Genomic DNA, 27,603 nt, shown 5'->3' on the forward strand with positions numbered 1-27,603 from the left:
GCCTTGCAAGCAGCCCGAGAATGAATAAAGAAAAAAGTTCAATGACCTGAAGAGCAGCAAGGGTGAGTACAGCTCTTCACCTCCCCACCTAAACATCACCCAACAATCCTGTCGTCACCTCACCCACGACTCTCGACAATTCCCTCCCCTCCATCACAAACTGCGCAGTTAAGATGGCGGCGGCTGGCAGCGTGTTGAAGTCCGCGGTGCATACTGCCACTCCTAGAGGAGTACAAAAAGTGCAGGGGGATACTTAAAAAAGAAATTAGGAGATCAAGGAGGGGCCATGAAATAACACTGGCAAGCAAAATAAAGGAAAATCCGAAGATGTTTTATAAGTATATTAAGGGTAAGAGGATAACTAGGGAAAAAATAGGGCCCATTAGGGACAAAAGTGGCAATCTGTGTGTGGAGCCGGAAGATGTAGGAGGGGTTCTAAATGAATTTTTTGCATCTGTTTTCACTATGGAGAAGGACGATGTAGACATAGAAATAGGGCGGGGGGACTGTGATATGCTCGAACATATTAACATCGAGAGGGAGGAGGTATTGGCGGTTTTAGCTGGCCTAAAAATGGATAAATCCCCAGGCCCGGATGAAATGTATCCCAGGCTGCTGTGTGAGACAAAGGAGGAGATTGCGGGGGCTCTAACACATATATTCAGGACCTCTCTGGCCACAGGGGATGTGCCAGAGGACTGGAGAACCGCTAATGTAGTACCATTATTCAAGAAGGGTAGTAGGGAAAAACCGGGGAACTACAGGCCAGTGAGCCTAACATCAGTGGTAGGAAAATTATTGGAAAAAATCCTGAGGGACAAAATTTGTCTCCACTTGGAGAGGCAAGGATTAATCAGGGATAGTCAACATGGCTTTGTCAAGGGAAGATCATGTCTGACTAATTTGATTGAATTTTTTGAGGGGGTGACTAGGTGTGTGGATGAGGGTAACACAGTGGATGTGGTATACATGGATTTCAGTAAGGCCTTCGATAAAGTCCCGCACAGGAGACTGGTCAAGAAGGTAAGAGCCCATGGAATCCAGGGTGCCTTGGCACATTGGATACAAAACTGGCTTAGTGGCAGAAGGCAGAGGGTGATGGTCGAAGGTTGTTTTTGTGACTGGAAGCCTGTGGCCAGTGGGGTACCACAGGGATCGGTGCTGGGTCCCTTGCTGTTTGTGGTCTACATTAATGACTTGGATATGAATGTAAAGGGTATGATCAGTAAGTTCGCGGATGATACAAAAATTGGTAGGGTGGTAAATAGCGAGGAGGGTAGCCTCAGTCTGCAGGACGATATAGATGGGTTGGTCAGATGGGCGGAACAGTGGCAAATGGAATTTAACCCGGAAAAGTGCGAGGTGATGCACTTTGGGGGGACTAACAAGGCAAAAGAATACACAATGAATGGAAAGACCCTAGGCAAGACGGAGGGTCAGAGGGATCTGGGTGTGCAAGTACACAGATCCCTGAAGGCGGCGGAACAGGTGGATAAGGTGGTAAAAAAGGCATATGGGATACTTGCCTTCATTAGCCGAGGCATTGAATATAAGAGCAAGGAGGTTATGATGGAGCTGTATAAAACACTGGTTAGGCCACAGCTGGAATACTGTGTGCAGTTCTGGTCGCCACACTACAGGAAGGATGTGATCGCGTTGGAGAGGGTGCAGAGGAGGTTCACCAGGATGTTACCAGGGCTGGAGCGCTTCAGCTATGAAGAGAGACTGGGCAGATTGGGTTTGTTTTCCTTGGAGCAGAGGAGGCTGAGGGGGGACATGATTGAGGTGTACAAAATTATGAGGGGCATAGATAGGATGGATGCTGAGGAGCTTTTTCCCTTAGTAGAGGGGTCAATAACTAGGGGGCATAGATTCAAGGTAAAGGGCGGGAGGTTTAGAGGGGATTTGAGAGAGAACTTTTTCACCCAGAGGGTGGTTGGAGTCTGGAACTCACTGCCTGAAAGGGTTGTGGAGGCAGAAACCCTCACAACATTTAAGAAGCATTTGGATGTGCACTTGAAATGCCATAGCATACAAGGCTACGGGCCAAATGCTGGAATATGGGATTAGATTAGACAGGGCTTGATGGCCGGCACGGACACGATGGGCCGAAGGGCCCCTCTCCGTGCTGTATTACTCTATGACTCTATGACTCATTTAGCCATCCGCCCCGCCCCCTTCCCGTTACGGACGCGGGTTTAAAATTGGACCTCTAGAATGTTCCCCATCTCTGGGGGCATTGCCACCCTTGCCAGTAAAGGTCACGTTGATGAAATCTTTGGCCCTGTGCGTCAGATTGTTGAGAACTGGAGTGATGCCATTCCTTTTTATATTGACACTGGCCCGGCAGACCGTGTGGATGGGAAGCAACCAAAGGCTGGAGGGGAGCGAGGGACGTATAAGCACAGAGCGTGTAGGCGCTCCATGAAAGTGAGCGATTGTCCTGGTGGAGAGGGACCGGGGGAACATGATGAGAAGCAAGGAAGCATCATTTAAAACCAAAAATATTTCCAGTGCACATTTTTGGAAGGAAGAGAGAATTAATTTTACCTTCAGCACAAAGGGCAAAGTGTAGGGATCTTTTTGCAAGTGAACGTGGACCCTTATGTCTGGAATAAGAGATTAGCGTGCAAAATTAAGGCACATGGGATTGGGGGCAAGGTATTGACTTGGATAGAGAACTGGTTGGCGGACAGAAAGCAGAGAGTTGGAATAAACGGGTCGTTTTCTGAGTGGCAGGCAGTGACTAGTGGGGTACCGCAAGGATCGGTCCTAGGACCCCAGCTGTTCACAATATATATTAATGATCTGGACGAGGGAATTGGATGTAATATCTCCAAATTTGCAGACGACACAAAGCTGGGTGGGAGGGTATGCTGTGAGGAGGATGTCGTGAAACTCCAGTATGATTTGGACAGATTGGGTGATTGGGCAGAAACATGGCAAATGCACTATAATGTGGATAAATGTGAGGTTAGCCACTTTGGTGGCAATAACAGGAAGGCACATTATTATTTGAATGGCAATAGATTGGGAGAAGGGGGAAGTGCAGAGAGACCTGGGTGTTCTTGTGCACCAGTTGCTTAAGGTAAGCATGCAGGTGCAGCAGGCGGTTAAGAAGGCAAATGGTATGTTGGCCTTCGTAGCAAGAGGGTTCGAGTACAGGAACAAGGATGTCTTGCTGCAGTTGTATAGGGCCTTGGTGAGACCACACCCTGAGTATTGTGTGCAGTTTTGGTCGCCTTACCTGAAGAAGGACGTTCTTGCCATGGAAGGAGTGCAGTGAAAATTCACCAGTCTGATACCTGGGATGGCAGGAATGACGTATGAGGAGAGATTGTGTCGATTGGGATTATACTCACTGGAGTTTAGAAGATTGAGGGGATCTCATCGAAACCTATAAAATTCTGTCTGGCCTGGACAGACTAGATGCAGGAAGGATGTTTCTGATGGCCGGGGAGTCCAGAACCAGGGGTCATAGTCTAAGGATAAGGGGTAAGCCATTTAGGACAGAAATGAGGAGGAATTTCTTCACCCAGAGAGTGGTGAACCTGTGGAATTCTCTGCCACAGAGGGCGGTGGAGGCCAGTTCATTAAATATATTCAAAAAAGAGTTGGATATATTTCTTAAGGCTAAAGGGATCAAGGGATATGGGGAGAAAGCAGGGACAGGGTACTGAATTTGGATGATCAGCCATGATCTCATTGAATGGCGGAGCAGGCTCGAAGGGCCGAATGGCCTACTCCTGCTCCTATCTTCTATGTTTCTATGGAAGCCCCCAAAAAAATACCGTCCAGCTTTCCATAGCTACCTGTGGTCGGAAATAATTTTTTCGAATTGGTGGATTAATTTAAGTTAGGCCACTACAGGTAACGCCTCTGGCTGGGTGGGGTGCTCAACAGTTCAGTCCTGGGTATGTCCATAGGCCCAAGGTTTGCTGTGGCCCAAGCCTTCAGCTCCATTAAAAAATTTCAGTCAGATTTTCAACTTCTTTCATACTTGGCATCAGCAGAGTGACCATTCAGAGGAGACTTCTGGGTAATTGGTTCTCTCCGACCAATCCACACACTGCGCACTCTCCCACATCAGTCGATTTTGGCACTTGTCTGATTTCGTGTCTACAATGCATCACAAGCTGTAAACGACTCAGTACTTTTGTTCCTGTATGATTACGCATGGGAAAATATTGAAATGCTGACATTTGGATTTAAGAAAAAAAATCCAACAACCCCTTCCTGCTGAATCAAGCCTGTGTTAACGCCTGCATTTACTGATGATTGATCGAAAGAAAGACAGACTTGCATTTCTATAGCGCCTTTTCCAGACATGCCCAAACGCTTTACAGCCAATGAAGTGCTTTTCGAAGTGTAGCCACTGTTGTAATGTAGGAAACACAGCAGCCAATTTGCCCACGGCAAACTCCCACAAACTAATTTATGTTGGTTGAGGGATAAATATTGGCCAGGACACCGGAGATAACCTCCTTTGCAATCGTGCCACGGGATCTTTTATGTCCACCTGAGAGAGTAGACAAGGCCTCGGTTTAACGTCTCATCCGAAAGACGGCACCTCGGACAGTGCAGCACTCCCTCAATATTTCACTGGCGTGTCGGCCTAGATTTTTGTGCTCAAGTCTCTGGAGTGGGACTTGAACCCACAACCGTCTGACTCTGAGCTGACCGCGTTACCCACTGAGCCACAGCTGACGCTGGAATTCCTGGCCACTGCCCGAGTTTAAATAACAATTGCAGTAATTTTAACTTTAACCCACCGAGCGGGAAACTGGTGCATTCGGTTTGGCCCTACATGATTTTTACTTTACATTGACTTCAATGACTAGCAAGACTTTTTTTTTGTATAGCAGAAAGTCACTTGTTGGACTCCTTTTTTAATCTTTTCTAACCAAGACCCATTTTGCACATTATTGACTCACCCGAACAATCGTTCTGTCCTCTTTTTGAATTCCAGTAATTGATGTCATTGCAATGCGCTCCGGCCCCCAGTGGAGAACCTCCGCCTTTGATTGATTGTGTGATGTGGTAAACGTTGGAATTCTGGTTGTTTTCCATTTATAGAAATGACTAAGACCATGGGCACGAGAGCAACGCTGTAAAGCTTGCTGATGGCAAATTGGGGCGCATGGCAAACTGTGAGTGAGAAATGAAGCCGAATGCATGAGAGTTTAAAATTCTCATTCTTGTTTTCAAATCCCTCCACGGCCTCGGCCCTCCCTATCTCTGTAGCCTCCTCCAGCCGAGATCTCTGCGCTCCTCCAATTCTGGCCTCTTGCTCATCCCCTATTTTCATTGCTCCACCATTGGCGGCTGTGCCTTCAGCTGCTGAGGTCCTAAGCTCTGGAATTCCCTCCCTAAACCTCTCCGCCACTCTACTTTTCTTTCCTCCTTTTAAGGCGCTTCTTAAAAGGTACCTCTTGGGCCAAGCTTTTGGTCATGTGCCCTAATATCTCAGTTTGTGGCTCGGTGTCAAAATTTTATTTGATGTCGCTCCTGTGAAGCACTTTGGGACGTTTTACTGCATTAAAGGTGCTATATAAATGCAAGTACAGGAAACTCTTTTTATCCGGGACCGGCGTGGTGCCGGTTGATCAAAAAGTCTGGATTAGCGAGGTATACTTGCCAAGGTATGAGAGCCCCGTACACGGCCACAGGTGCAGGAGCCCCGGCTACACAGCACTTGTGCAGGAGTCCCGGTAACACGGCCACAGGTGCAGGAACCCCGGTTACACAGCCACTAATATAAAGTAAAACTTAGCTGAACCTACTCCCTGAATTTTGCCGGTTGAGAGATTTCCGGTTATTTAGGTGCTGGTTAAAAGAGAGTCTCCTGTAGTTGTTGTTGATGGAGTGGGCAGATAGACTTTTTTTTAATTGCCCGATTTCTTAATAAAGCAGAGGAACCAAGACAGGTAATGTGGAATTTATACAAAGCGTTGGTTAGGCCCCGCGCATAGGAGTATTTCCTGTAGCTCTCTGCACCCCATTATAGGAAGGATATCGCAGCCGTGAAAAGGGGACCGTGAAGATTCACTAGAATAATCTCGAATAAGCAGTTACAACTGTAGAACAGAGAAGGTTGCTAAGAGCAGACAAAAGAAAGAAAGATGTGCATTTCTATAGCGCCTTTCGTGACCACCGAACGTCCCAAAGTGCTTTACAGCCAATGAAGTGCAGTCACTGTTGAAAAGTAGGATGTAATAAGGTTTCAAAATTGCAGGTTTTGGGCGGTTGAGTGATGAAGATTGTTTCCCCTAGTTGAATCTATATTCAGAGGGTGCAGACTGAAGATTATCACTGAGAATGGGGGGGGGGGGGGGGGGAAGCTCGCAAATGGGAATGCTTTACCACAAGTGACTACTGAGGCAGAGACCTTCTCAACATTTGAAAGGTGACTGAATAAGTATTTTAAAAGGAGCAGGTGACTTTGGACCTATGGTTCCCCAACCTCTCCACCACTGGGGTTTTTTCCTCGCCTCATGTCTGAGTCTGTTGTAGACTCATTGATTAGAGATTGATGGCTATGATTAGTCAACAATTCCATTATCGTCATATCGTGCGACTACCAGGATGGTCGAAGGCGATCTAGGTCTTTTATCATCTAACAATTCCTATGTACCATCTACAAGATGCACTACAGTAACTTGCCAAGGCTTCTTCGAACCACCTCCCAAACCCGTGACCTCTTCCACCTAGAAGGACAAGGGCAGCAGGTGCATGGGACCACCACCACCACCTCCCCCTCCAAGTCACACACCATCCCGACTTGGAATTATATCGCCGATCCTTCATCGTCACTGGAAATCCTGGCACTCCCTCCCTAACGGCACTGTGGGAGCACCTTCACCACACGGACTGCAGCGGTTCAAGAAGGTGGCACACCACCACCTTAAGGGCAATTAGGGATGGGTAATAAATGCTGGCCTCGCCACCGACGCCCACATCCCGTGAACGAATTTAAAAAAAAAATAATTAAAAGGTTACAGGGAAATGGGATTCGAGTAGATGTCTTTAGTCGAACACACAATGGGTCAAATTGAGATCTGTGCTGTAATTGCCATTATTCCACCGTGTAGGAATTGAGTGCGAGCCCATGCCATGTGAGTGTGCTCCGGATATCTAGCACAGTGCAGCCCGGTCATGTGCTGACCCCTACAGGACTTGCAGCTTCAGTAGCTGTTTAGCTCCTCCTTTTCAGCTGTTTGCTGATTCTGCCTGGTTTTATTCTCTTTTTTTCCCCCCTCATTACAGAAAAGTACAAAAACCGCTCTTGAAATTGGAAGGACCTTTGCCACCATGTTTGCCGACATAAACTTCCGCCAGAAACTATTGGAAGCCAAAACGAAGGAGGAGTTTAAAGAGACTCTGGCTCTTCAACGACACCTGCTGACCGTGATCCACAGGGAACCAGCTAATAAAGATGATTCCAAGGACTGGGAAGATAAAGTCCCAAAGGTAACAGAACTTCCCTTGTACGCATGTCAACTTGACTCGGATATAGGGTTGACTTCCCCCCACTCCCGGGATGTCCTGGCGTCTCCAGGAATTAAAGATTAATCTCCTGGGCACCACTGTGAGCGACCCTGGAGAAAAATAATTGGGGTGTTTTTTTTGAATTTATTTTTTCATTTTCGTGGAACACCTTCATAAACTTGCTCATCCAAAACTCTGCAGCCTGTGCCCTAACTCGCACCAAGTCCCGTTCACCCATCACCCCTGTGCTCGCTGACCTACATTGGTTCCCAGTTAAGCAACACCTTGATTTTAAAATTCTCATCCTTGTTTTCAAATCCCTTCATAGCCTCGCCCCCTCCCTATCTCTTTCATCTCCTACAACCCTGCCGCGCCGCCCCCCTCCCCTCCCCCACCGAGATCTCTGCGCACCTCCAATTGTGGCTGAGAATCCCCGATTTTAACCGCTCCGTCGTTGCCGTCTGTGCCTTCAGCTGCCTGGGCCCTAAGCTCTGGAATTCCCTCCCTAAACCCCTCTACCTGTCTCCCCTCTTAAGGTGCTCCTTTTTAAAACCTACCTCTTTGACCAAGCTTTTGGTCATATGTCCTAATATCGGATGAGATGTTAAACCCAGGCCCCGTCTGCTCACTCAGGTGGACGTAAAAGATCCCATGGCATGGTTTCGAAGAGGAGCAGGGGAGTTATCCCTGCTGTCCTGGCCAATATTTGTCCCTCAACCAACACCACTAAAACCGATTATCTGGTCATTAGCACATTGCTGTTCGTGGGAGCTTGCTGTGCACAAAATCAGATGCCGTGTTTCCTTCATTGCAACAGTGACTACGCTTCAAAAAGTCCTTCATTGGCTGTAAAATGCTTTGGGACACCCAGTGGTCGTGAAAGGCGCAATATAAATGCAAGTCTGTCTTTCTTGTAGGTGTGAGTTCACTGGACAAAATTGCCTTTTGATTTGCTAATTTAATATTGATATAAAGATGATTTAATATGGAAAAAGCCTCCCTGGCGCAGTAGGTGGTACTCTATTGAGATTAGGGAGATTTGCAGTGTAAAGGGAGATGTACTAATGGAATAGGATGTATAGACGGAATAGTAGAATAAAGTCCAACAGGAGTTATACAAAGGCTTTGCAAGGCCCTGGTCGGACTGCAGTTAAAATACTGTGTTGAGTCTCGCTTTCTCTCAAAAACTGGCTACAGAATGGAGTAACCAGACTGATCACACGTTTAAAGGGTATGGGCTATGAGGAAAGATTATAGCTTAAACTGTACGCCTAGAGACACAGAATTTCAGACTATAACCTCGGCCCCTATTATTTTTTTTCTGCGAATCAACCCACCTGCCACTGGAAATGTTTCCCTTTTTTTATTTACTCTTCAAAAACCTTTCATAATTTTGAACACCTCTTTATTAAATCTCCCTTTTAATCTTCTCCTATTTCTTATGTAACAGAGGAGGCCATTCAGCCCCTCGAGCCTGCTCCGCCATTCAATAAGATCATGGCTGATCTTCTACCTCCTCTCCACTTTCCTGCACTATCCCCATATCCCTTGGTTCCCTTAATATCCAAAAATCTATCGATCTGTCTTGAATATATTCAACAACTGAGCCTCCACAGCCATAGAGAGTCAGTTATACAGCACAGAAAGAGGCCCTTCGGCCCATCATGTCCGCGCCGGCCATCAAGCCCTGTCGATTCTAATCCCATTTTCCAGCACGGTCCATAGCCTTGTATGCTATGGCGTTTCAAGTGCTCATCTAAATGCTTCTTGAATGTTGAGGGTTCCTGCCTCTACCACCCTTTTCAGGCAGTGAGTTCCAGATTCCAACCACCCTCTGGGTGAAAAAGTTTTTTCCTCTAAACCTCCTGCCCCTTACCTTGAACCTATGCCCCCTGGTTATTGACCCCGCTACTAAGGGGAAAAAGTTCCTTTCTATCTACCCTATCTATGCCCCTCATATTTTGTACACTTCAATCAGGTCCCCCATCAGCCTTCTCTGCTCTAAGGAAAACAACCCCAGCCTGTCCAGTCTCTTCATAGCTGAAATGCTCCAGCCCAGGTAACATCCTGGTGAATCGCCTCTGCACTCTCTCTCTAACGCAATCACATCCTTCCTATAGTGTAGCGACCAGAACTGCACACAGTATTCCAGCTGTGGCCTTACCAGCGTTTTGTACAGCTCCATCATAACCTCCCTGCTCTTGCCTTCATTAGCTGAGGCATAGAATATAAGAATCCTATATGCCTTTTTAACCACCTTCTCTACCTGTCCTGCTGCCTTCAGGGATCTATGTACATGCACACCAAGGTCCCTCTGATTCTCTGTCCTTCCTAGGGTCCTAACATCCATTGTGTATTCCCTTGCCTTGTTAGTCCTCCCACAATGCATCACCTCACACACTTTTCAGGGTTAAATTCCATTTGCCACGGTTCTGCCCATCTGACCAACCCGTCTATCGTCCTGTCGCCTGAGGCTTCCCTCCTCGCTATTTACCACTCCACCCATTTTTGTGTCACATGCAAACTTACTGATCATACCTCCTATATTCATATCTATAAATTATTAATGTACACTACAAACCGCAAAGGACCCAGCACCGATCCATGCGGTACACCACTGGACACAGGCTTCCAGTCACAAAAACAACCTTCGACCATTACCCTCTGCCTCCTGCCACTAAGTCAATTTTGGATCCAATGTGCCAAATTGCCCTGGATCCCATGGACTCTTACCTTCTTGACCAGTCTCCCATGTCAAAAGCCTTACTGAAGTCCATGTAGACTACATCAACTGCACTACCCTCATCCACACAGCTAGTCACCCCTTGCAAAATTAAATCAAATTGGTCAGACATGATCTCCCCCTGACAATGCCATGCTGACTATCCTTGATTAATCCTTGCCTCTCCAAGTGGAGACTAATTCTGTCCCTCAGAATTTTTTCCAATAATTTCCCTACCACTGATGTTAGGCTTACTGGCCTGTAATTCCCTGGTTTATCCCTAATGTCCTTCTTGAACAATGGTACTATGTTAGCTGTTCTCCAGTCCTCTGCCCCCTCCCCTGTGGCCAGAGAGGTTCTGAAAATTTGTGTCCGAGCCCCTGCAATCTCCCTTGCCTCACACAGCAGCCTGGGATACATCCCGTCAGGGCCTGGGGATTTATCCACTTTTAAGCCCGCTAAAACTGCTAGTACCTCCCTCAATGCTAATTTGTTCAAGTATATCACAATCCCCTGCCTGATTTTCTATGCCTACATCGTCCTTCTCCATAGTGAACACAGATGCGAAATATTCATTTAAAACCTCACCTACATTTTCCGGCTCTACACACAGATTGCCACTTATGTCCTTAATGGGCCCTACTCTTTCCCTGGTTATCCTCTTGCCCTTAATATACTTAAAAAAAATTAAAAAAAACACCTTGGGATTTTCCTTTTATTTTGCCTGCCAGAGTTTTTTCATGCCCCCTCTTCGCTCTCCTAATTTCTTTCTTAAGTACCCCCCTGCACTTTCTATACTCCTCTAGGGCTTCCACTGTTTTTAGTCCTTTGTATCTGCCAAAAGCCTCCCTTTTTTTTGCTAATTCATTCTTGTATATCCCTTGACATCCCAGGGTTCCCTAGGCTTGTTGGTCACACCCTAACCTTTACGGGAACATGTTGGCATTGTACACTCTATTTCCTTTCTGAAAGAGTCCCACTGCTCTGATATGGATTTTCCTACAAGTCGCTGATCCCAGTCCACTTTGGCCAGATTCTGCCGTATCATATTAAAATTGGCCTCCTCCCCCCCCCCCCCCCCCCCCCCCCCCAAATATGGAACCTTTATTTCCAGTCCATCTTTGTCCTTTTCCATGACTACCTTAAATCTCACTGAATTATGGTCACTGTCACACAAATGCTCTCCTACTGCCACTTCTACCACTTGCCCGGCTACATTCCCTAGAATTAGGTCCAGTACCAACCCCTCTCTTGTAGGACTTTCTACATGCTGGCTCAAAAAGCTCTCCTGGATGCACTTTAAGAATTCCGCACCCTCTGAGCCTTTTACACTCTGACTATCCCAGTTAATATTCGGGAAGTTGAAATCCCCTACTATTATTATCCTATTATTTCTACATTTCTGAGATTTGCCTTCATATCTGTTCTTCTATCTCCCCCTGACTGGGGGCCTATAGTACACTCCCTTCTTCTTCTTAGGCAGAACCGAGGATGACTTGCTTCCACATTAAAAATGAGTTCTCAGGTGATTGATGAGTCCAATGCGGGACCTACAGTCTCTGTCACAGGTGGGGCAGACGGTGGTTGGGGTGCTTGGGTTGACGTGCGCTGCCTGCGCTTGGCTTTCGCTTGCTCCCGACGAAGAGATTCGGTGTTCGGCGCCTTCCCGGATGCTTCTCCTTCACTTTGTGCGGTCTTGGGCCAGGGATTCCCAGGAGTCGGTGGGGATGTTGCACTTTTTCAAGGAGGCTTTGAGGGTGTCCTTGAAGCGTTTCCTCTGCCCACCTGGGACTCTCTTGCCGTGCCGGAGCTGCGAGTAGAGCGCTTGTTTTGGGAGTCTCGTATCGGGCATGCGGACAATGTGACCCGTCCATCGGAGCTGATTGAGCGTGGTCAGAGCTTCGATGTTGGCCTGAGCAAGAACACTGATGTTGGTGCGCCTATCCTGCCAATGGATTTGCAGGATCTTGCGGAGGCAGCATTGGTGGTACCTCCAGTGCTTTGAGGTGCCTGCTGTACATGGTCCATGTCTGAGGCATACAGCAGGGCAGGTATCACGGCTGCCCTGTAGACCATGAGCTTAGTGCCGGGTTTGAGGTCCTGGTCTTCAAACACTCTCTTCCTCAGGCGACCGAAGGCTGCACTGGCACACTGAAGGCGGTGTTCGACTTCGTCGTCGACGTCTGCCCTTGTTGACAGTAGGCTCCCGAGGTATGGAAAGTGGTCCACGTTGTCAAAGGCCTTGTCGTGGATTTTGATAATTGGGGGGCAGCACTGTGTGGCGGGGGCAGGTTGGTAGAGGACCTTTGTCTTACGGATGTTTAGTGTAAGGCCCATGCTCTCGTATGTTTCGGTGAAGGTGTTTACGATGGTTTGGAGTTCGACCTCTGAGCGCAAACGCAAGCATCATCTGCATACTGTAATTCGATGACCGAGGATGGGACGACCTTGGATCTGGACTGGAGGCGACGGAGGTTGAACAGTTTCCTGTTTGTTCTGTAAATTAGCTCCACTCCAGTGGGGGAGCTTACGGAGGGTGAGATGGAGCATTGCAGCAAGGAAGAGCGTTGGTGCGATGGCACAGCTTTGCTTGACCCCGGTTCGCACGTGAATTGGGTCTGTGGTGGAACCATTGGTCAGGATCACGGCTTGCATGTCGTCGTGAAGCAGGCGGAGGATAGTGACAAACTTTTGAGGGCAGCCGAATTTGAGAAGGACACTCCATAATCCCTCATGGTTTACAGTGTCGAAGGCCTTTGTGAGATCAAAGAAGGCCATGTACAGTGGTTGGTGCTGTTCCCTGCATTTCTCTTGTAATTGACGTGTGGTGAAGATCATGTCCATTGTGCCCCTTAGTGTGCGGAATCCGCATTGCGACTCTGGGAGGAGCTCTTCGGCCACTGGGAGATGGCGATTGAGGAGGATTCAGCAAAGTGCTTGCCCCCTTTTGTTTTTAAATTCTACCCATATGGCCTCATTAGAGGAACCTGCTAAGATATCATCCCTCTTTACAGCAGTAATTGACTCCTTGATTAATATTGCGACACCCCTCCTCTCTTGTACCCCCCTCTGTCTCGCCTGAAGATTCTATACCCTGGAATATTGAGCTGCCAGTCCTGCTCCTCCCTCAACCATGTCTGTGATGGCAACAATATCATACTCCCATGTGTTCATCAACACCTTCAATTGATCTGCCTTACTCGCAAGACACCTTGCATTAAAATACATGCCATCCAGCCTTGCCATACTCCCTTGTGCCATTACATATTTGCTCTGCCTTCCATGCTGACTTGTTTTTTCCTCTATATTTGGCTGTGCATCTCCCCCTACTATAGCTCCACTCCATATCCCATCCCCCTGCCAAGTTAGTTTAAACCCCCCCCAACAGTACTAGCAAACCTCCCCGCAAGGATGTTGGTCCTGTTCGGGTTCAGGTGCAACCTATCTGACTTGTACAAGTCCCACCTTCACCAGGAGCAGACCCAGTGATCCAGGAAGCTAAAGCCCTCCCTCCTGCATCAACTCTTTAGCCACGCATTCATCTGCTCTATCCTCCTATTCCTATACTCACTAGCACGTGGCATTGGGAGTAATCCAGAGATTACAACCTTTGAGGTCCTGCTTTTTAATCTGCTACCTAGCACCTTAAATTCTTGTTGCAGGACCTCATCCCTCTTTCTACCCATGTCGTTGGTACCGATGTGAACCACGACCTCTGACTGTTCGCCCTCCCCCTTCAGAATGCCCTGCAGCCATTTAGTGACTTCCTTGACCCTGGCATCAGGGAGGCAACATACCATCCTGGAATCACGTCTGCGACCACAGAAACTTCTATCTGTTCCCCTTACGATAGAATCCCCTGTCACTATTGCTCTCCCACTCTTCTTCCTCCCCTCCTGTGCAGCTGAGCCACTCATAGTGCCACGGACTTGGCTCTTGCTGCATTCCCCTGAGAAACCATCTCCTCCAGCAGTATCCAAAACGGAAAATCTGTCTGAGGGGGAGATGGACCCAGGGGACTCCTGCACTGCCTTCCTAGTTCTTTTACTCTGTCTGGCGGTCACCCATTTCCTGTCTGCCTTTAGCCCTCTGGGGTAGAGAATTCCAAAGATTCACCACCCTCTGCATGAAGAAATTTCTCCTCATCTCAGTCCTAAATGGCCGAGCCCTTATTCTGAGACTGTGATCTCTGGTTCTAGACTCCTCAACCAGGGGAAACATCCTCCCTGCATCTACCCTGTCAAGTCCTGTAAGAATTTTGTATGTTTCAATGAGATCACCTCTCGTTCTTCTAAACTCTAGAGAATATAGGCCTAGTCTACTCAATCTCTCCTCATAGGACAATCCCCCCATCCCAGGAACCAGTCTGGCGAACCTTTTAGAGCATAAAGCAAGAATAGGCCACTCGGCCCCTCGAACCTGCTCCGCCATTCAATAAGATCATGGCTGATCTAGGGCTCAAAGCCACTTCCCCGCCCGCTCCCCCATAACCCTTCACTCCCTTGCCTTGCAAAAATTTGTCTATCTCCACTTTAAATGTATTTAATGACCCAGCCTCCACAGCCCTCTGGGGCAGAGAATTCCACAAATTTATGACCCTCGGAGAAGAAATTCCTCCTCATCTCAGTTCTAAAAGGGCGACCCTTTATTCTAAAACTGTGCCCCCGAGTTCTAGATTTCCTCACGAGGGGAAACTTCCTCTCTGCATCTACCCTGTCGAGCCCCCTCAGTATCTTATGTTTCGATAAGATCACCTCTCATTCTTCTAAATTCCAATGAGTACAGGCCCAGCCTGCTCAACCTTTCCTCATAAGTCAAACCCCTCATCTCTGGAGTTAACCTAGTGAATCGTCTCTGAACTGCCTCCAATGCAAGTATATCCTTCCTTAAATAAGGAGACCAAAACTGTACGCAGTACTCCAGGTGTGGTCTCGCCAATACCCTGTACAGTTGTAGCAGGACTTCCCTGCTTTTATACTCCAACCCCTTTGAAATAAAGGCCAACATTCCATTTGCCTTTTTGAGTACTTGCGTGCTAACTGCACAAGGACCCCCAGGTCCCTCTGAACTGTAGCATTTTGTAATCTCTCTCTATTTAAATAAGTTTGCTTTTTTATTTTTCCTGCCAAAGTGGATAACCTCGCACTTTTCCACATTATACTCCATCTGCCAAATGTTTGCCCACTCACCTAGCTTGTCTATATCCCTTTGCAGATTCTTTAAGTCCTCTGCATAACTTACTTTCCCACCCATCTTTGTATCATCCGCAAACTTGGCTACATTACACTATCCCTTCATCCAAGTCATTAATGTAGATTGTAAATAGTTGAGGCCCCAGCACCGATCCCTATGGCACCCCACTAGTTACCGTTTGCCAACCAGAAAATGACCCATTTATCCCGACTCTCTGCTTTCTGTTAGTTAGCCAATTCTCTATCCATGCTAATATCTTACCTCCAACTCCGTGAGCTCTTATCTTATGCAGTAACCTTTTATGTGGCACCTTATCGAATGCCTTCTGGAAATCCAAATACACCACATCCACTGGTTCACCCTTGTTCCCCCTGCTTGTTACATCCTCCAAGAACTCCAGCAAATTTGTTAAACATGATTTCCTTTTCCTAAAACCATGCTGACTCTGTTTGACTGCAGTATGTTTTTCTAAATGCCCTGCTACTGTTTCCTTAATGAAGGACTCCAGCATTTTCCCAACGACAGATGTTAGGCTAACTGGTCTGTAGTTTCCTGCTTTCTGTCTCCCTCCTTTCTTTAAATAGGAGTGTTACATTAGCGGTTTTCCAATCCACTGGGACCTCTCCAGAGTCCAGGGAATTTGGGTATATTGCAACCAATGCATCCACTATCTCTGCAGCCACTTCTTTTAAGACCCTGGGATGCAGGCCATCTGGTCCAGGGGACTTGTCATCTTTTAGTCCCATTATTTTACCAAGTATTTCCTATAGTGATAGTCTTTAGTTTCCCCCTCTCTGTGGCCCCTTGATTATCCATTATTGGGATGTTGTTAGTGTCTTCTACAGTGAAGACAGATACAAAATATTTGTTCAGAGTCTCTGCCATTTCCCTGTTCCCCATTATTAATTCCCCAGTCTCATCCTCTAAGGGGCCAATGTTTACTTTAGCTACCCTCTTCCTTTTTATATACCTGCCGAAGCTCTTACTATCTGTTTTAATGTTGGCTTACTTTCACAATTCACCCCCCTCTTTAGTCATCCTTTGCTGGTTTTATAAAATTTCCCAATTTTCTGGTCTCCCACCAATCTTGGCAACATTGTATGCCTTCGTTTTCAATTTGATACCATCCTTTACTTCCTTAGTTAGCCACGGATGGTGCCCCCTTAAAATCAATTTTTCTCACTGGAATATACCACTCCCTCTATGGCAAGTATATCCTTCCTTAGGTAAGGAGACCAAAACTGTACACAATACTCCAGGTGTGGTCTCACCAGGGCCCTATATAATTGCAGTAAGACGCCTTTACTCTTATCAAATATCTCCGCAAACTTGGATAGATTACATTTGGTCCCCTCATCCAAATCATCGACCTAGATTGTGATAATTCCAGCTTCTCTTGTCTCTTCACATAACTGAAGTCTCATCCCTGGTATCATTCTATTAAATCTCTGCACCCTCCCCAAAGCCTTGACATCCTTCCTAAAATGTGGTGCCCAGAATTGGACACAATACTCCAGCTAGGGCCTAACTAGTGATTTATAAAGGTTTAGCAAAACCACCTTGCTTCTACTGAGATTGCTGGTCCAAAGGGTTATATCCATTAGTGGTACTTGAGCTCCTTACTGATGCAGGTAGACTATCCCTTATCCGCAATTCCGAAATTCGAAAACCGAAAGTTTTTTCGTGGAGCGTAACTAGAGTATTTATGGTCTATTTATCCCACTATTTAATTTACCAAATTATTACTGTACAAAAACTAATACTATTTATAGTCTTTATTTATCCCACTCAGTGTGAATATTCATAAGGTTCGCTGCAGAAATATTAATGTGTTTGCTTACGGGGTGCTGCCCAGACCCCCGCTAGTGTGTTACACACTGATTCTGAATACCATTCTGAAATCTGAAAAATTCCGAATTCCGAAAAACATCTGGTCCCAAGGGTTTCGGATAAGGGATAGTGCACCTGTACTTGATTCCTCTAGATGCTGTCTTAATTCAATGGAGATCAAAAGTGTGGTCTAACCAAGGTTACATAAGAACATAAGAAATAGGAGTAGGCCATTTGGCCCCTCGAGCCTGCTCCGCCATTCAATAAGATCATGGCTGATCTTCTACCTCAACTCCACCTTCCCGCACCATCCCCCTTTAGTTCCCAAAAATTGATCGATCGATCTCTCTCTCTCTTGAATATACTCAACGACTGAGCGTCCACAGCCCTCTGGGGTAGAGAATTACAAAGACTCACCACCCTGTGTGAAGAAATCTCTCCTCATCTCAATCCTAAATGGCCGACCCCTTATTCTGAGACTGTGACCCCATGTTCTAGACCCCCCAGCCAGTGGAAACATTTTCTCTGCATTAACCCTGTCAAGCCCCTTAAAATTTTTTATGTTTCAATTAGATCACCTCTCATTCTCCTAAACTCTAGAATATAGGCCTATATAATTTTAACATCTCTGCTTTTCAATTCTATTCCTCTAGAAATGAATTCCAGTGCTTTGTTATTTTTTATAGTCTTGTTAACCTGGGTTGCTACTTTTAATGATTTTGTGAATCTGTACCCCAAATCTCTTTATTTCTCTGCCCCATTATTCCAAGGAGTAGGTGGCCTCATTATTTCTCCTACCAAAGAGCACCATCTCACGCTTATCTACATTGAAATTCATTTGCCATTTGCACGCCCATTCTGCAAGTTTATTTATCCTCTGCATTATCATGACCACCTACTTCCACCTCTAACATCACCCAACTCTGCCCCTGCCTCAGCCTCAGCCTATCTGCTGCTGAAACCCTCATCCATGTCTTTATTACCTCCAGACTCAAACTATTCCAATGCACTTCTGGCCGACCTTCCACCCTGCGTAAACTTCCAAAACTCTGCTGTCCGTACCCTAACTCGCACCAAGTCCCGTTCTCCCATCACCCTTTTGGTCACTGACCTACATTGGTTCCCAGTCCACTGATGCCTTGATTTTTAAAAAGGGGAAAAAAAATTCTCGTGTTCAAATGCCTCCATGATCTTGCAGCTCCTTATCTCTGTAATCTCCGCCAGCCCTACAATCCTCCCAGAACTCTGCGTTCCTCCATCTTGGCCTTTTGCACGTGCTCCACCATTGGCGGCCGTGGCTTCAGCCTTCTAGGCCCTAAGCTCTGGAATTCCCTCCTGTTAGATCCGGGTATCTTAATGTTGTGTCCTTCAATAATCAGACAAAAGACTGCTGGGAACGATCAACAGGTGTTTACTGAATGAGGGTTCAAACTGCAACTGACTGTACAGATCATTACTCAGGTTTATATACAGGTGTGGTCACTGGTACTACAGGATACAGGAGCTGTAAAAAGTAGTTCTCCCCCTTAAAGGTACATACATTACAATTCCTCCCCTTTTAGATTAACAGTACCATAACACTCTTAACAATTAAATATCAAACTAATTACAATTGACACTTTTAACATGCAACATTAACTGAAAATAGTCTATTTATAAATTCAGTCTTTGGGGAGGCTTCCTGATTCTTTCTGGATAACGCCTTTCCCGAGTGTCTCGTTCTTGGTGCGGAGGCGATTCTAACACCCTGTCGTCAGTTGATTCATCAGCTTCCAATGCTATTGTTTCTGAGGTAGATGCGACCTGTACGTCGGGTTCCTCACCAGGTACGTATGGCCGAGACATGGGGTTGACTCGTTCCTGTGACTCTAGGATCTGGTCAGCATGGCGTCTCACAATGTTCTCCCCAACATCCACTGTGTACATTAGTGGCCCCTGCCGTGTGCATATCGTTCCTGGTTGCCATTTCTCTGTTCGGTAGTCACGGGCCAAGACTGGTTGCCCTACATTGAAGCTCCTTGTCGGCTTCTCATTGATGTGCTGGAATTGCTTATTCTCAACATCTCTTTGTACATTTGGTCTGAGCAAATCCAGACGAGATCTCAACCTTCGGTTAAAGAACATCATGGCCGGGGCCTGGTTTGTGACTGCATGTGTCGCATTTCTGTAGGCTAACAGGAAATTGTCCACCTTATGCTGCAGTGGAATGTCGTCATCGCACATGACCTTTACTGCTTTTTTTAAAGGTTTGTACGAACCTCAGCCAATCCATTTGTGGCTGGATGATATGGGGCGGATGTGTAATGCCTTACCCCATTCCTTTTCATAAATCTTTGAAACTCTTCGGACACAAACTGTGGTCTGTTATCAGAGCAAATCTGCTCTGGCAAGCCGTTCCTGGCAAAAATGGTCCGTAGGACTGCAATAGTTTTCTCCGTGGTGGTGGAGGACATTTTGATCACCTCAGGCCATTTCGAGTGCGCATCCACGGCTATTAAAAACATTGACTCCATGAATGAACCAGCAAAATCAATATGCAACGACATAGGTAAAAAGAGGGATGAGGTCCTGCATCAAGAATTTAGGGAGCTAGGTAACAGATTAAAGAGCAGGACCTCAAAGGTTGTAATCTCTGGATTACTCCCAGTGCCACGTGCTAGTAAGTATAGGAATGGGAGGATAGAGCAGATGAATGCGTGGCTAAAGAGTTGGTGTAGGGGGGAGGGTTTTACTTTCCTGGATCACTGGGCCTGCTTCTGGGAAAGGTGGGACTTGTACAAGTCGGACGGGTTGCACCTGAACCAGAGCGGGACAAATATCCTTGCGGGGAGGTTTGCTAGCACTGTTGGGGGGGGTTTAAACTAACTTGGCAGGGGGATGGGATACAGAGGGGAGCTGAAATAGGGGGGGATGTGCTGCCAATTATAGAGAAAAAAACAAGTCAGCTTGGTAGACAGGGCAAATATATAAGGGCAAGGCTGGATGGCATCTATTTTAATGCAAGGAGTCTTGCGAATAAGGTGGATGAACTGAAGGTGTTGATAAACACATGGGAGTATGATATTGTTGCTATCACGGAGACATGGTTGAGGGAAGGGCAAGACTGGCAGCTCAATATTCCGGGGTACAGAATCTTCAGGCGAGACAGAGGGGGAGGTATAAGAGGAGGGGGTGTCGCAATATTAATTAAGGAGTCAATTACTGCAGTAAGGAGGGATGATATATTAGCAGGGTCCTCCAATGAGGCCATATGGGTGGAGCTTAAAAACAAAAAGGGGGCAAGCACTTTGCTGGGAGTGTACTATAGGCCTCCAAACAGTCAGGGGGAGATAGAGGAACAGATATGTAGGCAAATCTCAGAGAAATGTGCAAATAATAGGGTAATAATAATGGGGGATTTCAACTTCCCCAATATTAACTGGGATAGTCAGAGTGTGAAAGGCTCAGAGGGTGTAGAATTCTTAAAGTGCATCCAGGAGAGCTTTTTGAGCCAGCATGTAGAAAGTCCTACAAGAGAGGGGGCGGTACTGGACCTAATTCTAGGGAATGTGGCCGGCCAAGTGGAAAAAGTGCTAGTAGGTGAGCACTTTGGTGATAGTGACCATAATATGGTAAGATTTAAGGTGGCCATGGAAAAGGACAGGGATGGGCCGGAAATAAAGGTTCTAAATTGGGGGAAGGCCGATTTTAATAGGATAAGGCAGGATCTGGCCAAAATGGACTGGGATCAGCTACTTGTAGGAAAATCCGCATCGGAGCAATGGGAGGCTTTCAGAAGGAAGATTGAGATCATACAATGGCAACATGTTCCCGTAAAGGTCAAGGGTGGTTCCAAAAACCACAGGGAACCTTGGATGTCAGGGGATATACGGGAATGGATTAGGAAAAAAAGGAGGGCTTTTGGTAGATACAAAAGGCTAAAGACGGAGGAAGCCCTAGAGGAGTACAAAAAGTGCAGGGGGATACTTAAAAAAGAAATTAGGAGATCAAGGAGGGGCCATGAAATAACACTGGCAAGCAAAATAAAGGAAAATCCGAAGATGTTTTATAAGTATATTAAGGGTAAGAGGATAACTAGGGAAAAAATAGGGCCCATTAGGGACAAAAGTGGCAATCTGTGTGTGGAGCCGGAAGATGTAGGAGGGGTTCTGAATGAATTTTTTGCGTCTGTTTTCACTATGGAGAAGGACGATGTAGACATAGAAATAGGGCGGGGGGACTGTGATATGCTCGAACATATTAACATCGAGCGGGGGGAGGTATTGGCGGTTTTAGCTGGCCTAAAAATGGATAAATCCCCAGGCCCGGATGAAATGTATCCCAGGCTGCTGTGTGAGGCAAAGGAGGAGATTGCGGGGGCTCTAACACATATATTCAGGACCTCTCTGGCCACAGGGGATGTGCCAGAGGACTGGAGAACCGCTAATGTAGTACCATTATTCAAGAAGGGTAGTAGGGAAAAACCGGGGAACTACAGGCCAGTGAGCCTAACATCAGTGGTAGGAAAATTATTGGAAAAAATCCTGAGGGACAAAATTTGTCTCCACTTGGAGAGGCAAGGATTAATCAGGGATAGTCAACATGGCTTTGTCAAGGGAAGATCATGTCTGACTAATTTGATTGAATTTTTTGAGGGGGTGACTAGGTGTGTGGATGAGGGTAACGCAGTGGATGTGGTATACATGGATTTCAGTAAGGCCTTCGATAAAGTCCCGCACAGGAGACTGGTCAAGAAGGTAAGAGCCCATGGAATCCAGGGTGCCTTGGCACATTGGATACAAAGCTGGCTTAGTGGCAGAAGGCAGAGGGTGATGGTCGAAGGTTGTTTTTGTGACTGGAAGCCTGTGGCCAGTGGGGTACCACGGGGATCGGTGCTGGGTCCCTTGCTGTTTGTGGTCTACATTAATGACTTGGATATGAATGTAAAGGGTATGATCAGTAAGTTCGCGGATGATACAAAAATTGGTAGGATGGTAAATAGCGAGGAGGGTAGCCTCAGTCTGCAGGACGATATAGATGGGTTGGTCAGATGGGCGGAACAGTGGCAAATGGAATTTAACCCGGAAAAGTGCGAGGTGATGCACTTTGGGGGGACTAACAAGGCAAAGGAATACACAATGAATGGAAAGACCCTAGGCAAGACGGAGGGTCAGAGGGATCTGGGTGTGCAAGTACACAGATCCCTGAAGGCGGCGGAACAGGTGGATAAGGTGGTAAAAAAGGCATATGGGATACTTGCCTTCATTAGCCGAGGCATTGAATATAAGAGCAAGGAGGTTATGATGGAGCTGTATAAAACACTGGTTAGGCCACAGCTGGAATATTGTGTGCAGTTCTGGTCGCCACACTACAGGAAGGATGTGATCGCGTTAGAGAGGGTGCAGAGGAGGTTCACCAGGATGTTACCAGGGCTGGAGCGCTTCAGCTATGAAGAGAGACTGGGCAGGTTGGGTTTGTTTTCCTTGGAGCTGAGGAGGCTGAGGGGGGACATGATTGAGGTGTACAAAATTATGAGGGGCATAGATAGGATGGATGCTGAGGAGCTTTTTCCCTTAGTAGAGGGGTCGATAACTAGGGGGCATAGATTCAAGGTAAAGGGCGGGAGGTTTAGAGGGGATTTGAGAAAGAACTTTTTCACCCAGAGGGTGGTTGGAGTCTGGAACTCACTGCCTGAAAGGGTTGTGGAGGCAGTAACCCTCACAACATTTAAGAAGCATTTGGATGTGCACTTGAAATGCCATAGCATACAAGGCTACGGGCCAAATGCTGGAATATGGGATTAGATTAGACAGGGCTTGATGGCCGGCGCGGACACGATGGGCCGAAGGGCCTCTATCCGTGCTGTATTACTCTATGACTCTATGACTCTATGCACCCTTTGCCATGGAGATGAGGGCCACTCCCATGGGTGTAGAGAGGCATGTGGTGGTGCATTTTGGACCTTCTGGCATCCTGAGCAGCTCTTTGTCAGGTCCTCGATTTGCTGATCGATCCCCGGCCACCACACATAAGCCCTAGCAAGGCTTTTCATTTTCACGCCTCCCAGATGACCTTCGTGAAGCTCATTGAGCACTCTCTCCCTTGGGTGGAATTACCACTTGGGATCCATACATCAAGGTCCCCTGGCATACTGACAGCTGTTCTCTTCTGGATGAGAATGCTGGCAACAGTGAGTCGCCATGTGCTGGCCATCCCTTCACCGTCAAATCATATACCCGAGACAGTGTCTGGTCATTTCGGGTCTCCTTCTCTATACCAGCGTTAGTTACTGGCAAGCATTCAATTATAGTCGAATGAAATATTTCGACAGGATCCACTGCTGGTGCTTCTTCCGCAGTAGGCAGTGGCAGGCGTGATAGCCCATCAGCGTTTCCATGCTGTTTTGTGCCCTTATACTCGATATCATATTGGTGCGCCCCTAGAAAAAGGGACCATCTTTGTAGCCGTTGCGCAGTCATCACCGGAACGCCCTTCTTTGGATTAAAGATGGAGACAAGTGGTTGGTGGTCAGTCAGCAAGGTGAACTTCTGCCCGTGCAGATAGTGATTGAACTTTTTCACTCCCCACACTAGGCTGAGGGCCTTCCTGTCAATCTGGGCGTAGTTACGCTCGGCTGAGGTTAGTGACCGAGGCGCAAAGGCTACTGGCCTCTCCGAGCCGTCCGGGAATTTGTGCGACAGCACCGCTCCAATGCCATAGGGTGATGCATCACACGCCAACCTAATTGGTAGTGCTGGGTTGAAATGAGCCGACACCCCTTTCGATGTGATCAATGCTTTGCTCTTCTGGAAAGCTCGTTTACATTCGTCACTCCACTTCCATGGTACCCCCGTTTGCAGTAGGGTGTTCAGTGGGTGTAGTACGGTAGACAAATTCGGCAAGAACTTATGGTAGTAGTTCACCAGCCCGAGGAATGACCTCAGTTGTGACACATTTTCCGGTGCTGGAGCCTTGACTACTGCCTCAACTTTTCAGGGGACTTATGTAACCCCTCTTCATCAATAACGTGGCCACAATACGAGATCTGCTTCTGGAAAAACTCGCATTTGTGGCGATTAGCTCGGAGCCCATATTCCTTCAATCTAGTGAGCACCTGCTCCAGGTTGGCGAGGTGATCACTGTCATTTTTGCCCGTGACCAGGATGTCGTCCAAATAACACTGGGTCCCTGGAATCCCTTGCAGGACTTGTTCCATTGCCCTTTGCCAAATAGCCGGAGCTGATGCTACCCCGAACACCAGCCGGTTGTATTGGTAGAGACCTTTGAGTGTTGATCGTGAGGTACTGTTTCGAGGCTTCTTCTACCTCCATTTGCAGGTACGCCTGGGCCAGATCAATCTTAGTGAAGCGTTTCCCTCCAGATAGCGAGGCGAAAATATCTTCAATCTGCGGAAGCAGATATTGTACAGTGTGAAGGACTGGGTTCACTGTCACCTTAAAGTCCCCACAGATGCGAATCTTCTTTGGTTCCCCAGGTGTATTACTCAACGACCTCTTCATTACAGGAACGATGGGTGTAGCCCACTTGCTCCAGTCCACTTTGGACAGTGCTCCTGAATGTTCCAAACCTTCCAGCTCTGCTCCGACGGCTGGGTGGATCACATAAGGTACCGGTCTGGCCTTAAAAAAAAAAAAAAAAAAAATCTTTGGGCTTGCATTTTCCTCTACTATTTTGATCGTCGCTGTTATGCCTTTTAGTGTTCCGAGTCCCTGCTGGAACGCTTCTTGTGCGTCGGTTAGCATTTTTGACAGTCGTCCAGGTGTGACGACGTCATCCTTTTTGGCATCTACAGTCAGTGCTTGTATGGAATGCCAATCTAGCTGTATCTTCCGGATCCATTCACGTCCTAGTAGTGGTGGTCCTCCACCTGGCAATACATATAGGTCCATTTTTGGTGTTTCCTTGCCGTTATATATAACGTTCACCCTTATTTTTCCTTTGGGGTAGACTTTATGCCCCGTGTACGTCTTCAAGACAATCTTTGTATCTCTCAAGGGTATATGTGTGTGGTAAACCACTGTTCTACCTGTCTGTCTGTATGTGTATTCCAATAGGTACAGGTCTGGACATGCCTCGGCTGACTCCTCCCACTATTCCAGGTATATAAGTGACTACCTCCCAGTCCCTTAGTATTTTGGACGGGTCGACCACTCGAGACAAGACCTTCATTCTTTAGTTAATAAAAGCTAATTGTTACTCGCTCAACCTCAGTCTTTTGAGTAATTGATGGCGCATCAATTTTATTAACTAAATTTTTTATAATGGAGAAGATCCTCACACCAGCATGCCTGGACCTGGACAGTCGGGAAGCGGACGCTTCCACCAAGTTTGCTCACTGGCTCACGTGCTTCGAGACATTCCTGACTGCCTCCACTGCGGTCGAAACGGATGCGGACAAACTGTCCTGATCTCCAAGGTGAACCACCGAGTGTACTCAGTCATCCGGGACGCGACCTCGTACACAGCCGCCCTCCAGCTCCTCAAGACCCAGTACACGCGCCCTGTGAACGAAGTATACGCTAGGCACCTTCTGGGGAGTCGCAAGCAACAACCTGGGGAATCGACTGAGGAATACCTCCAAGCACTGTCCGTGCTTGGCCGGGCCTGTGGGTGTAAGGCGGTAACGCCCACTAAGTACACGGAGGAACTGATCCGGGATGCCTTCGTAGCAGGCCACAGGTCCAACTACACCCGACGGCGACTGCTGGAGCAGAGTGACCTCACCCTCGACAAAGCCTCCAAAATTGCAATAACGCTGGACGCAGCCTTCCGGGGCACGGATGCCTACTACTCTGCACCGTGGACGCCGCAGGGAACGACAACCTGGGACACAGTAAGACAGCCCCATCGCACCGTGCCACCCCAGCCACAGCCCAACAACGGCCCAACTACCACAGCAGTGTGAGAATAGCTGCTTGTAGTCCCTTCGGTTTATGACTGTTAGGGCTGATCCTGTGTCCAATTCTATTTTCACTTGGTCTCCTGCTATCTGGAGCGTGACCCAGATAGTTTGGTGATCCTCCATTTTGATCACATTATGTAGTTTCAGACAACCCAGCTCCTTGCTTCCAGAGTCTGTATCACTCTTCTGTTTGTCTGAACTACTCTCCGTCACCTTATGTACCTTCTTGTGGAGATTTCTTGCTGCTGGTTTTCTTTCCTGACCTGCAGACTCTTGCTATGTGTCCTACTTTTCCACACTGTCTGCACACTTTGTCCTTGAACCAGCAATCATTATGGTCGTGTGTTGTTCTGCCGCAGCGATAGCACTTCACTGTTCCGTATGACATTTCATTTGTGCCATATTCTTGCGGTCTCCGTTGTATCTCTGCAGCGCCCCGTGTGGCTGCTTCATGTGATACTGCAATGCTGAAAGCCTTGTCCAGCGTAAGATCCTTTTCTGATAGAAGCCGTTTCTGGGTTCCTTCACTCTGAAGCCCACACACAAACTTGTCCCTTAAAGTATCTGCTAGTCCCGTTCCAAACTGGCAGTGTTTCGATAGCTTGCGCAGTTCCGTTAATGCTGGTTCCTTTTGTGAAACTTAAATCTTTCTGCTATCAGCAGCGGTGTGGGGTTTAAGTGGTCCTGTAGGATTGACACTGTTTTCAAAATCCTTTTCTACTGGCTTCTCTGGGGTTACTAGGTTTCGTAGTAAGCCATACGTTTTTGCACCCATTGAATTCAACAATACCATCGCTTTCTTGTCATCTGGCACTTCATTCGCCTTGCAGTATACTTCTATGCGTTCGACATATGTCGTCCAATCTTCGACTTCATTGTCGAACGCCGTGATACTGCGCCACTTCGGCATTTTTGGGTGTGGCTAAACTGGCTTAAAATGGCGTCTCCCGCGCTTTCCTTTCCTTCCCCGCTGCGGCTTAAAATGGCGTCTCCCGCGCTGCTGCCAACGCCGCTCTCGGCGGTCCTCGTGGCAAATGGCAATGCCCTGTGGGTTTCGTGCGCTGCTCCTGCGCTGCTGCCAATGCCGCTCTCTGCGGTCCTCGTGGCAATGGCAGCACCTCGCGATTTCCTGCGTGCCTCTCTACCCCGTTGACGCTGCTCGGCCCTTGAACACCGGCTGCGCTCTGCTCTCTCTCGCCTCTCTACCCCCGTTGACACTGCTCGGCCCTTGAACACCGGCTGCCCCCTGTGCGCTCTGCCTTCTCTCGCTCTCGCTCTCCCGTCGACGCTGCTCGGCCTTTTTCTGTGCCGCTCAGTCAGCTCTAGCCGCCGCTGTCCGGGAAGGGTCTGCGCAGTACCTGTTGCCAGCCCGTTTTGCTGGACCACCGTGACTGGAAAGCCAAGCCTGGCTCGCGACAGCCTCCCCGCGATGCCTGTGCTTCTGGACTCGACCTCCTTCCACTGTTCT

General features: G+C 47.5%; 1 protein-coding gene across 2 annotated transcripts in view; it reads left to right on the forward strand.

Moving 5' to 3' along the window:
- slc4a11 (solute carrier family 4 member 11) overlaps positions 1-27,603 on the forward strand; it is a 165,959-nt gene that overhangs the window by 91,159 nt on the left and 47,197 nt on the right. For both annotated transcript variants that reach the window (XM_085975597.1, XM_085975598.1), the window contains one exon: positions 7,267-7,470. In XM_085975597.1, the coding sequence (XP_085831723.1) occupies positions 7,267-7,470 (204 nt within the window). The remainder of the gene's footprint in view (positions 1-7,266; positions 7,471-27,603) is intronic.

This window comes from Somniosus microcephalus, chromosome 2 (genome assembly GCF_052327205.1).
Source record: "Somniosus microcephalus isolate GS21.2 chromosome 2, FLI_Smic_1.0, whole genome shotgun sequence".
NCBI lineage: Eukaryota > Metazoa > Chordata > Chondrichthyes > Squaliformes > Somniosidae > Somniosus > Somniosus microcephalus.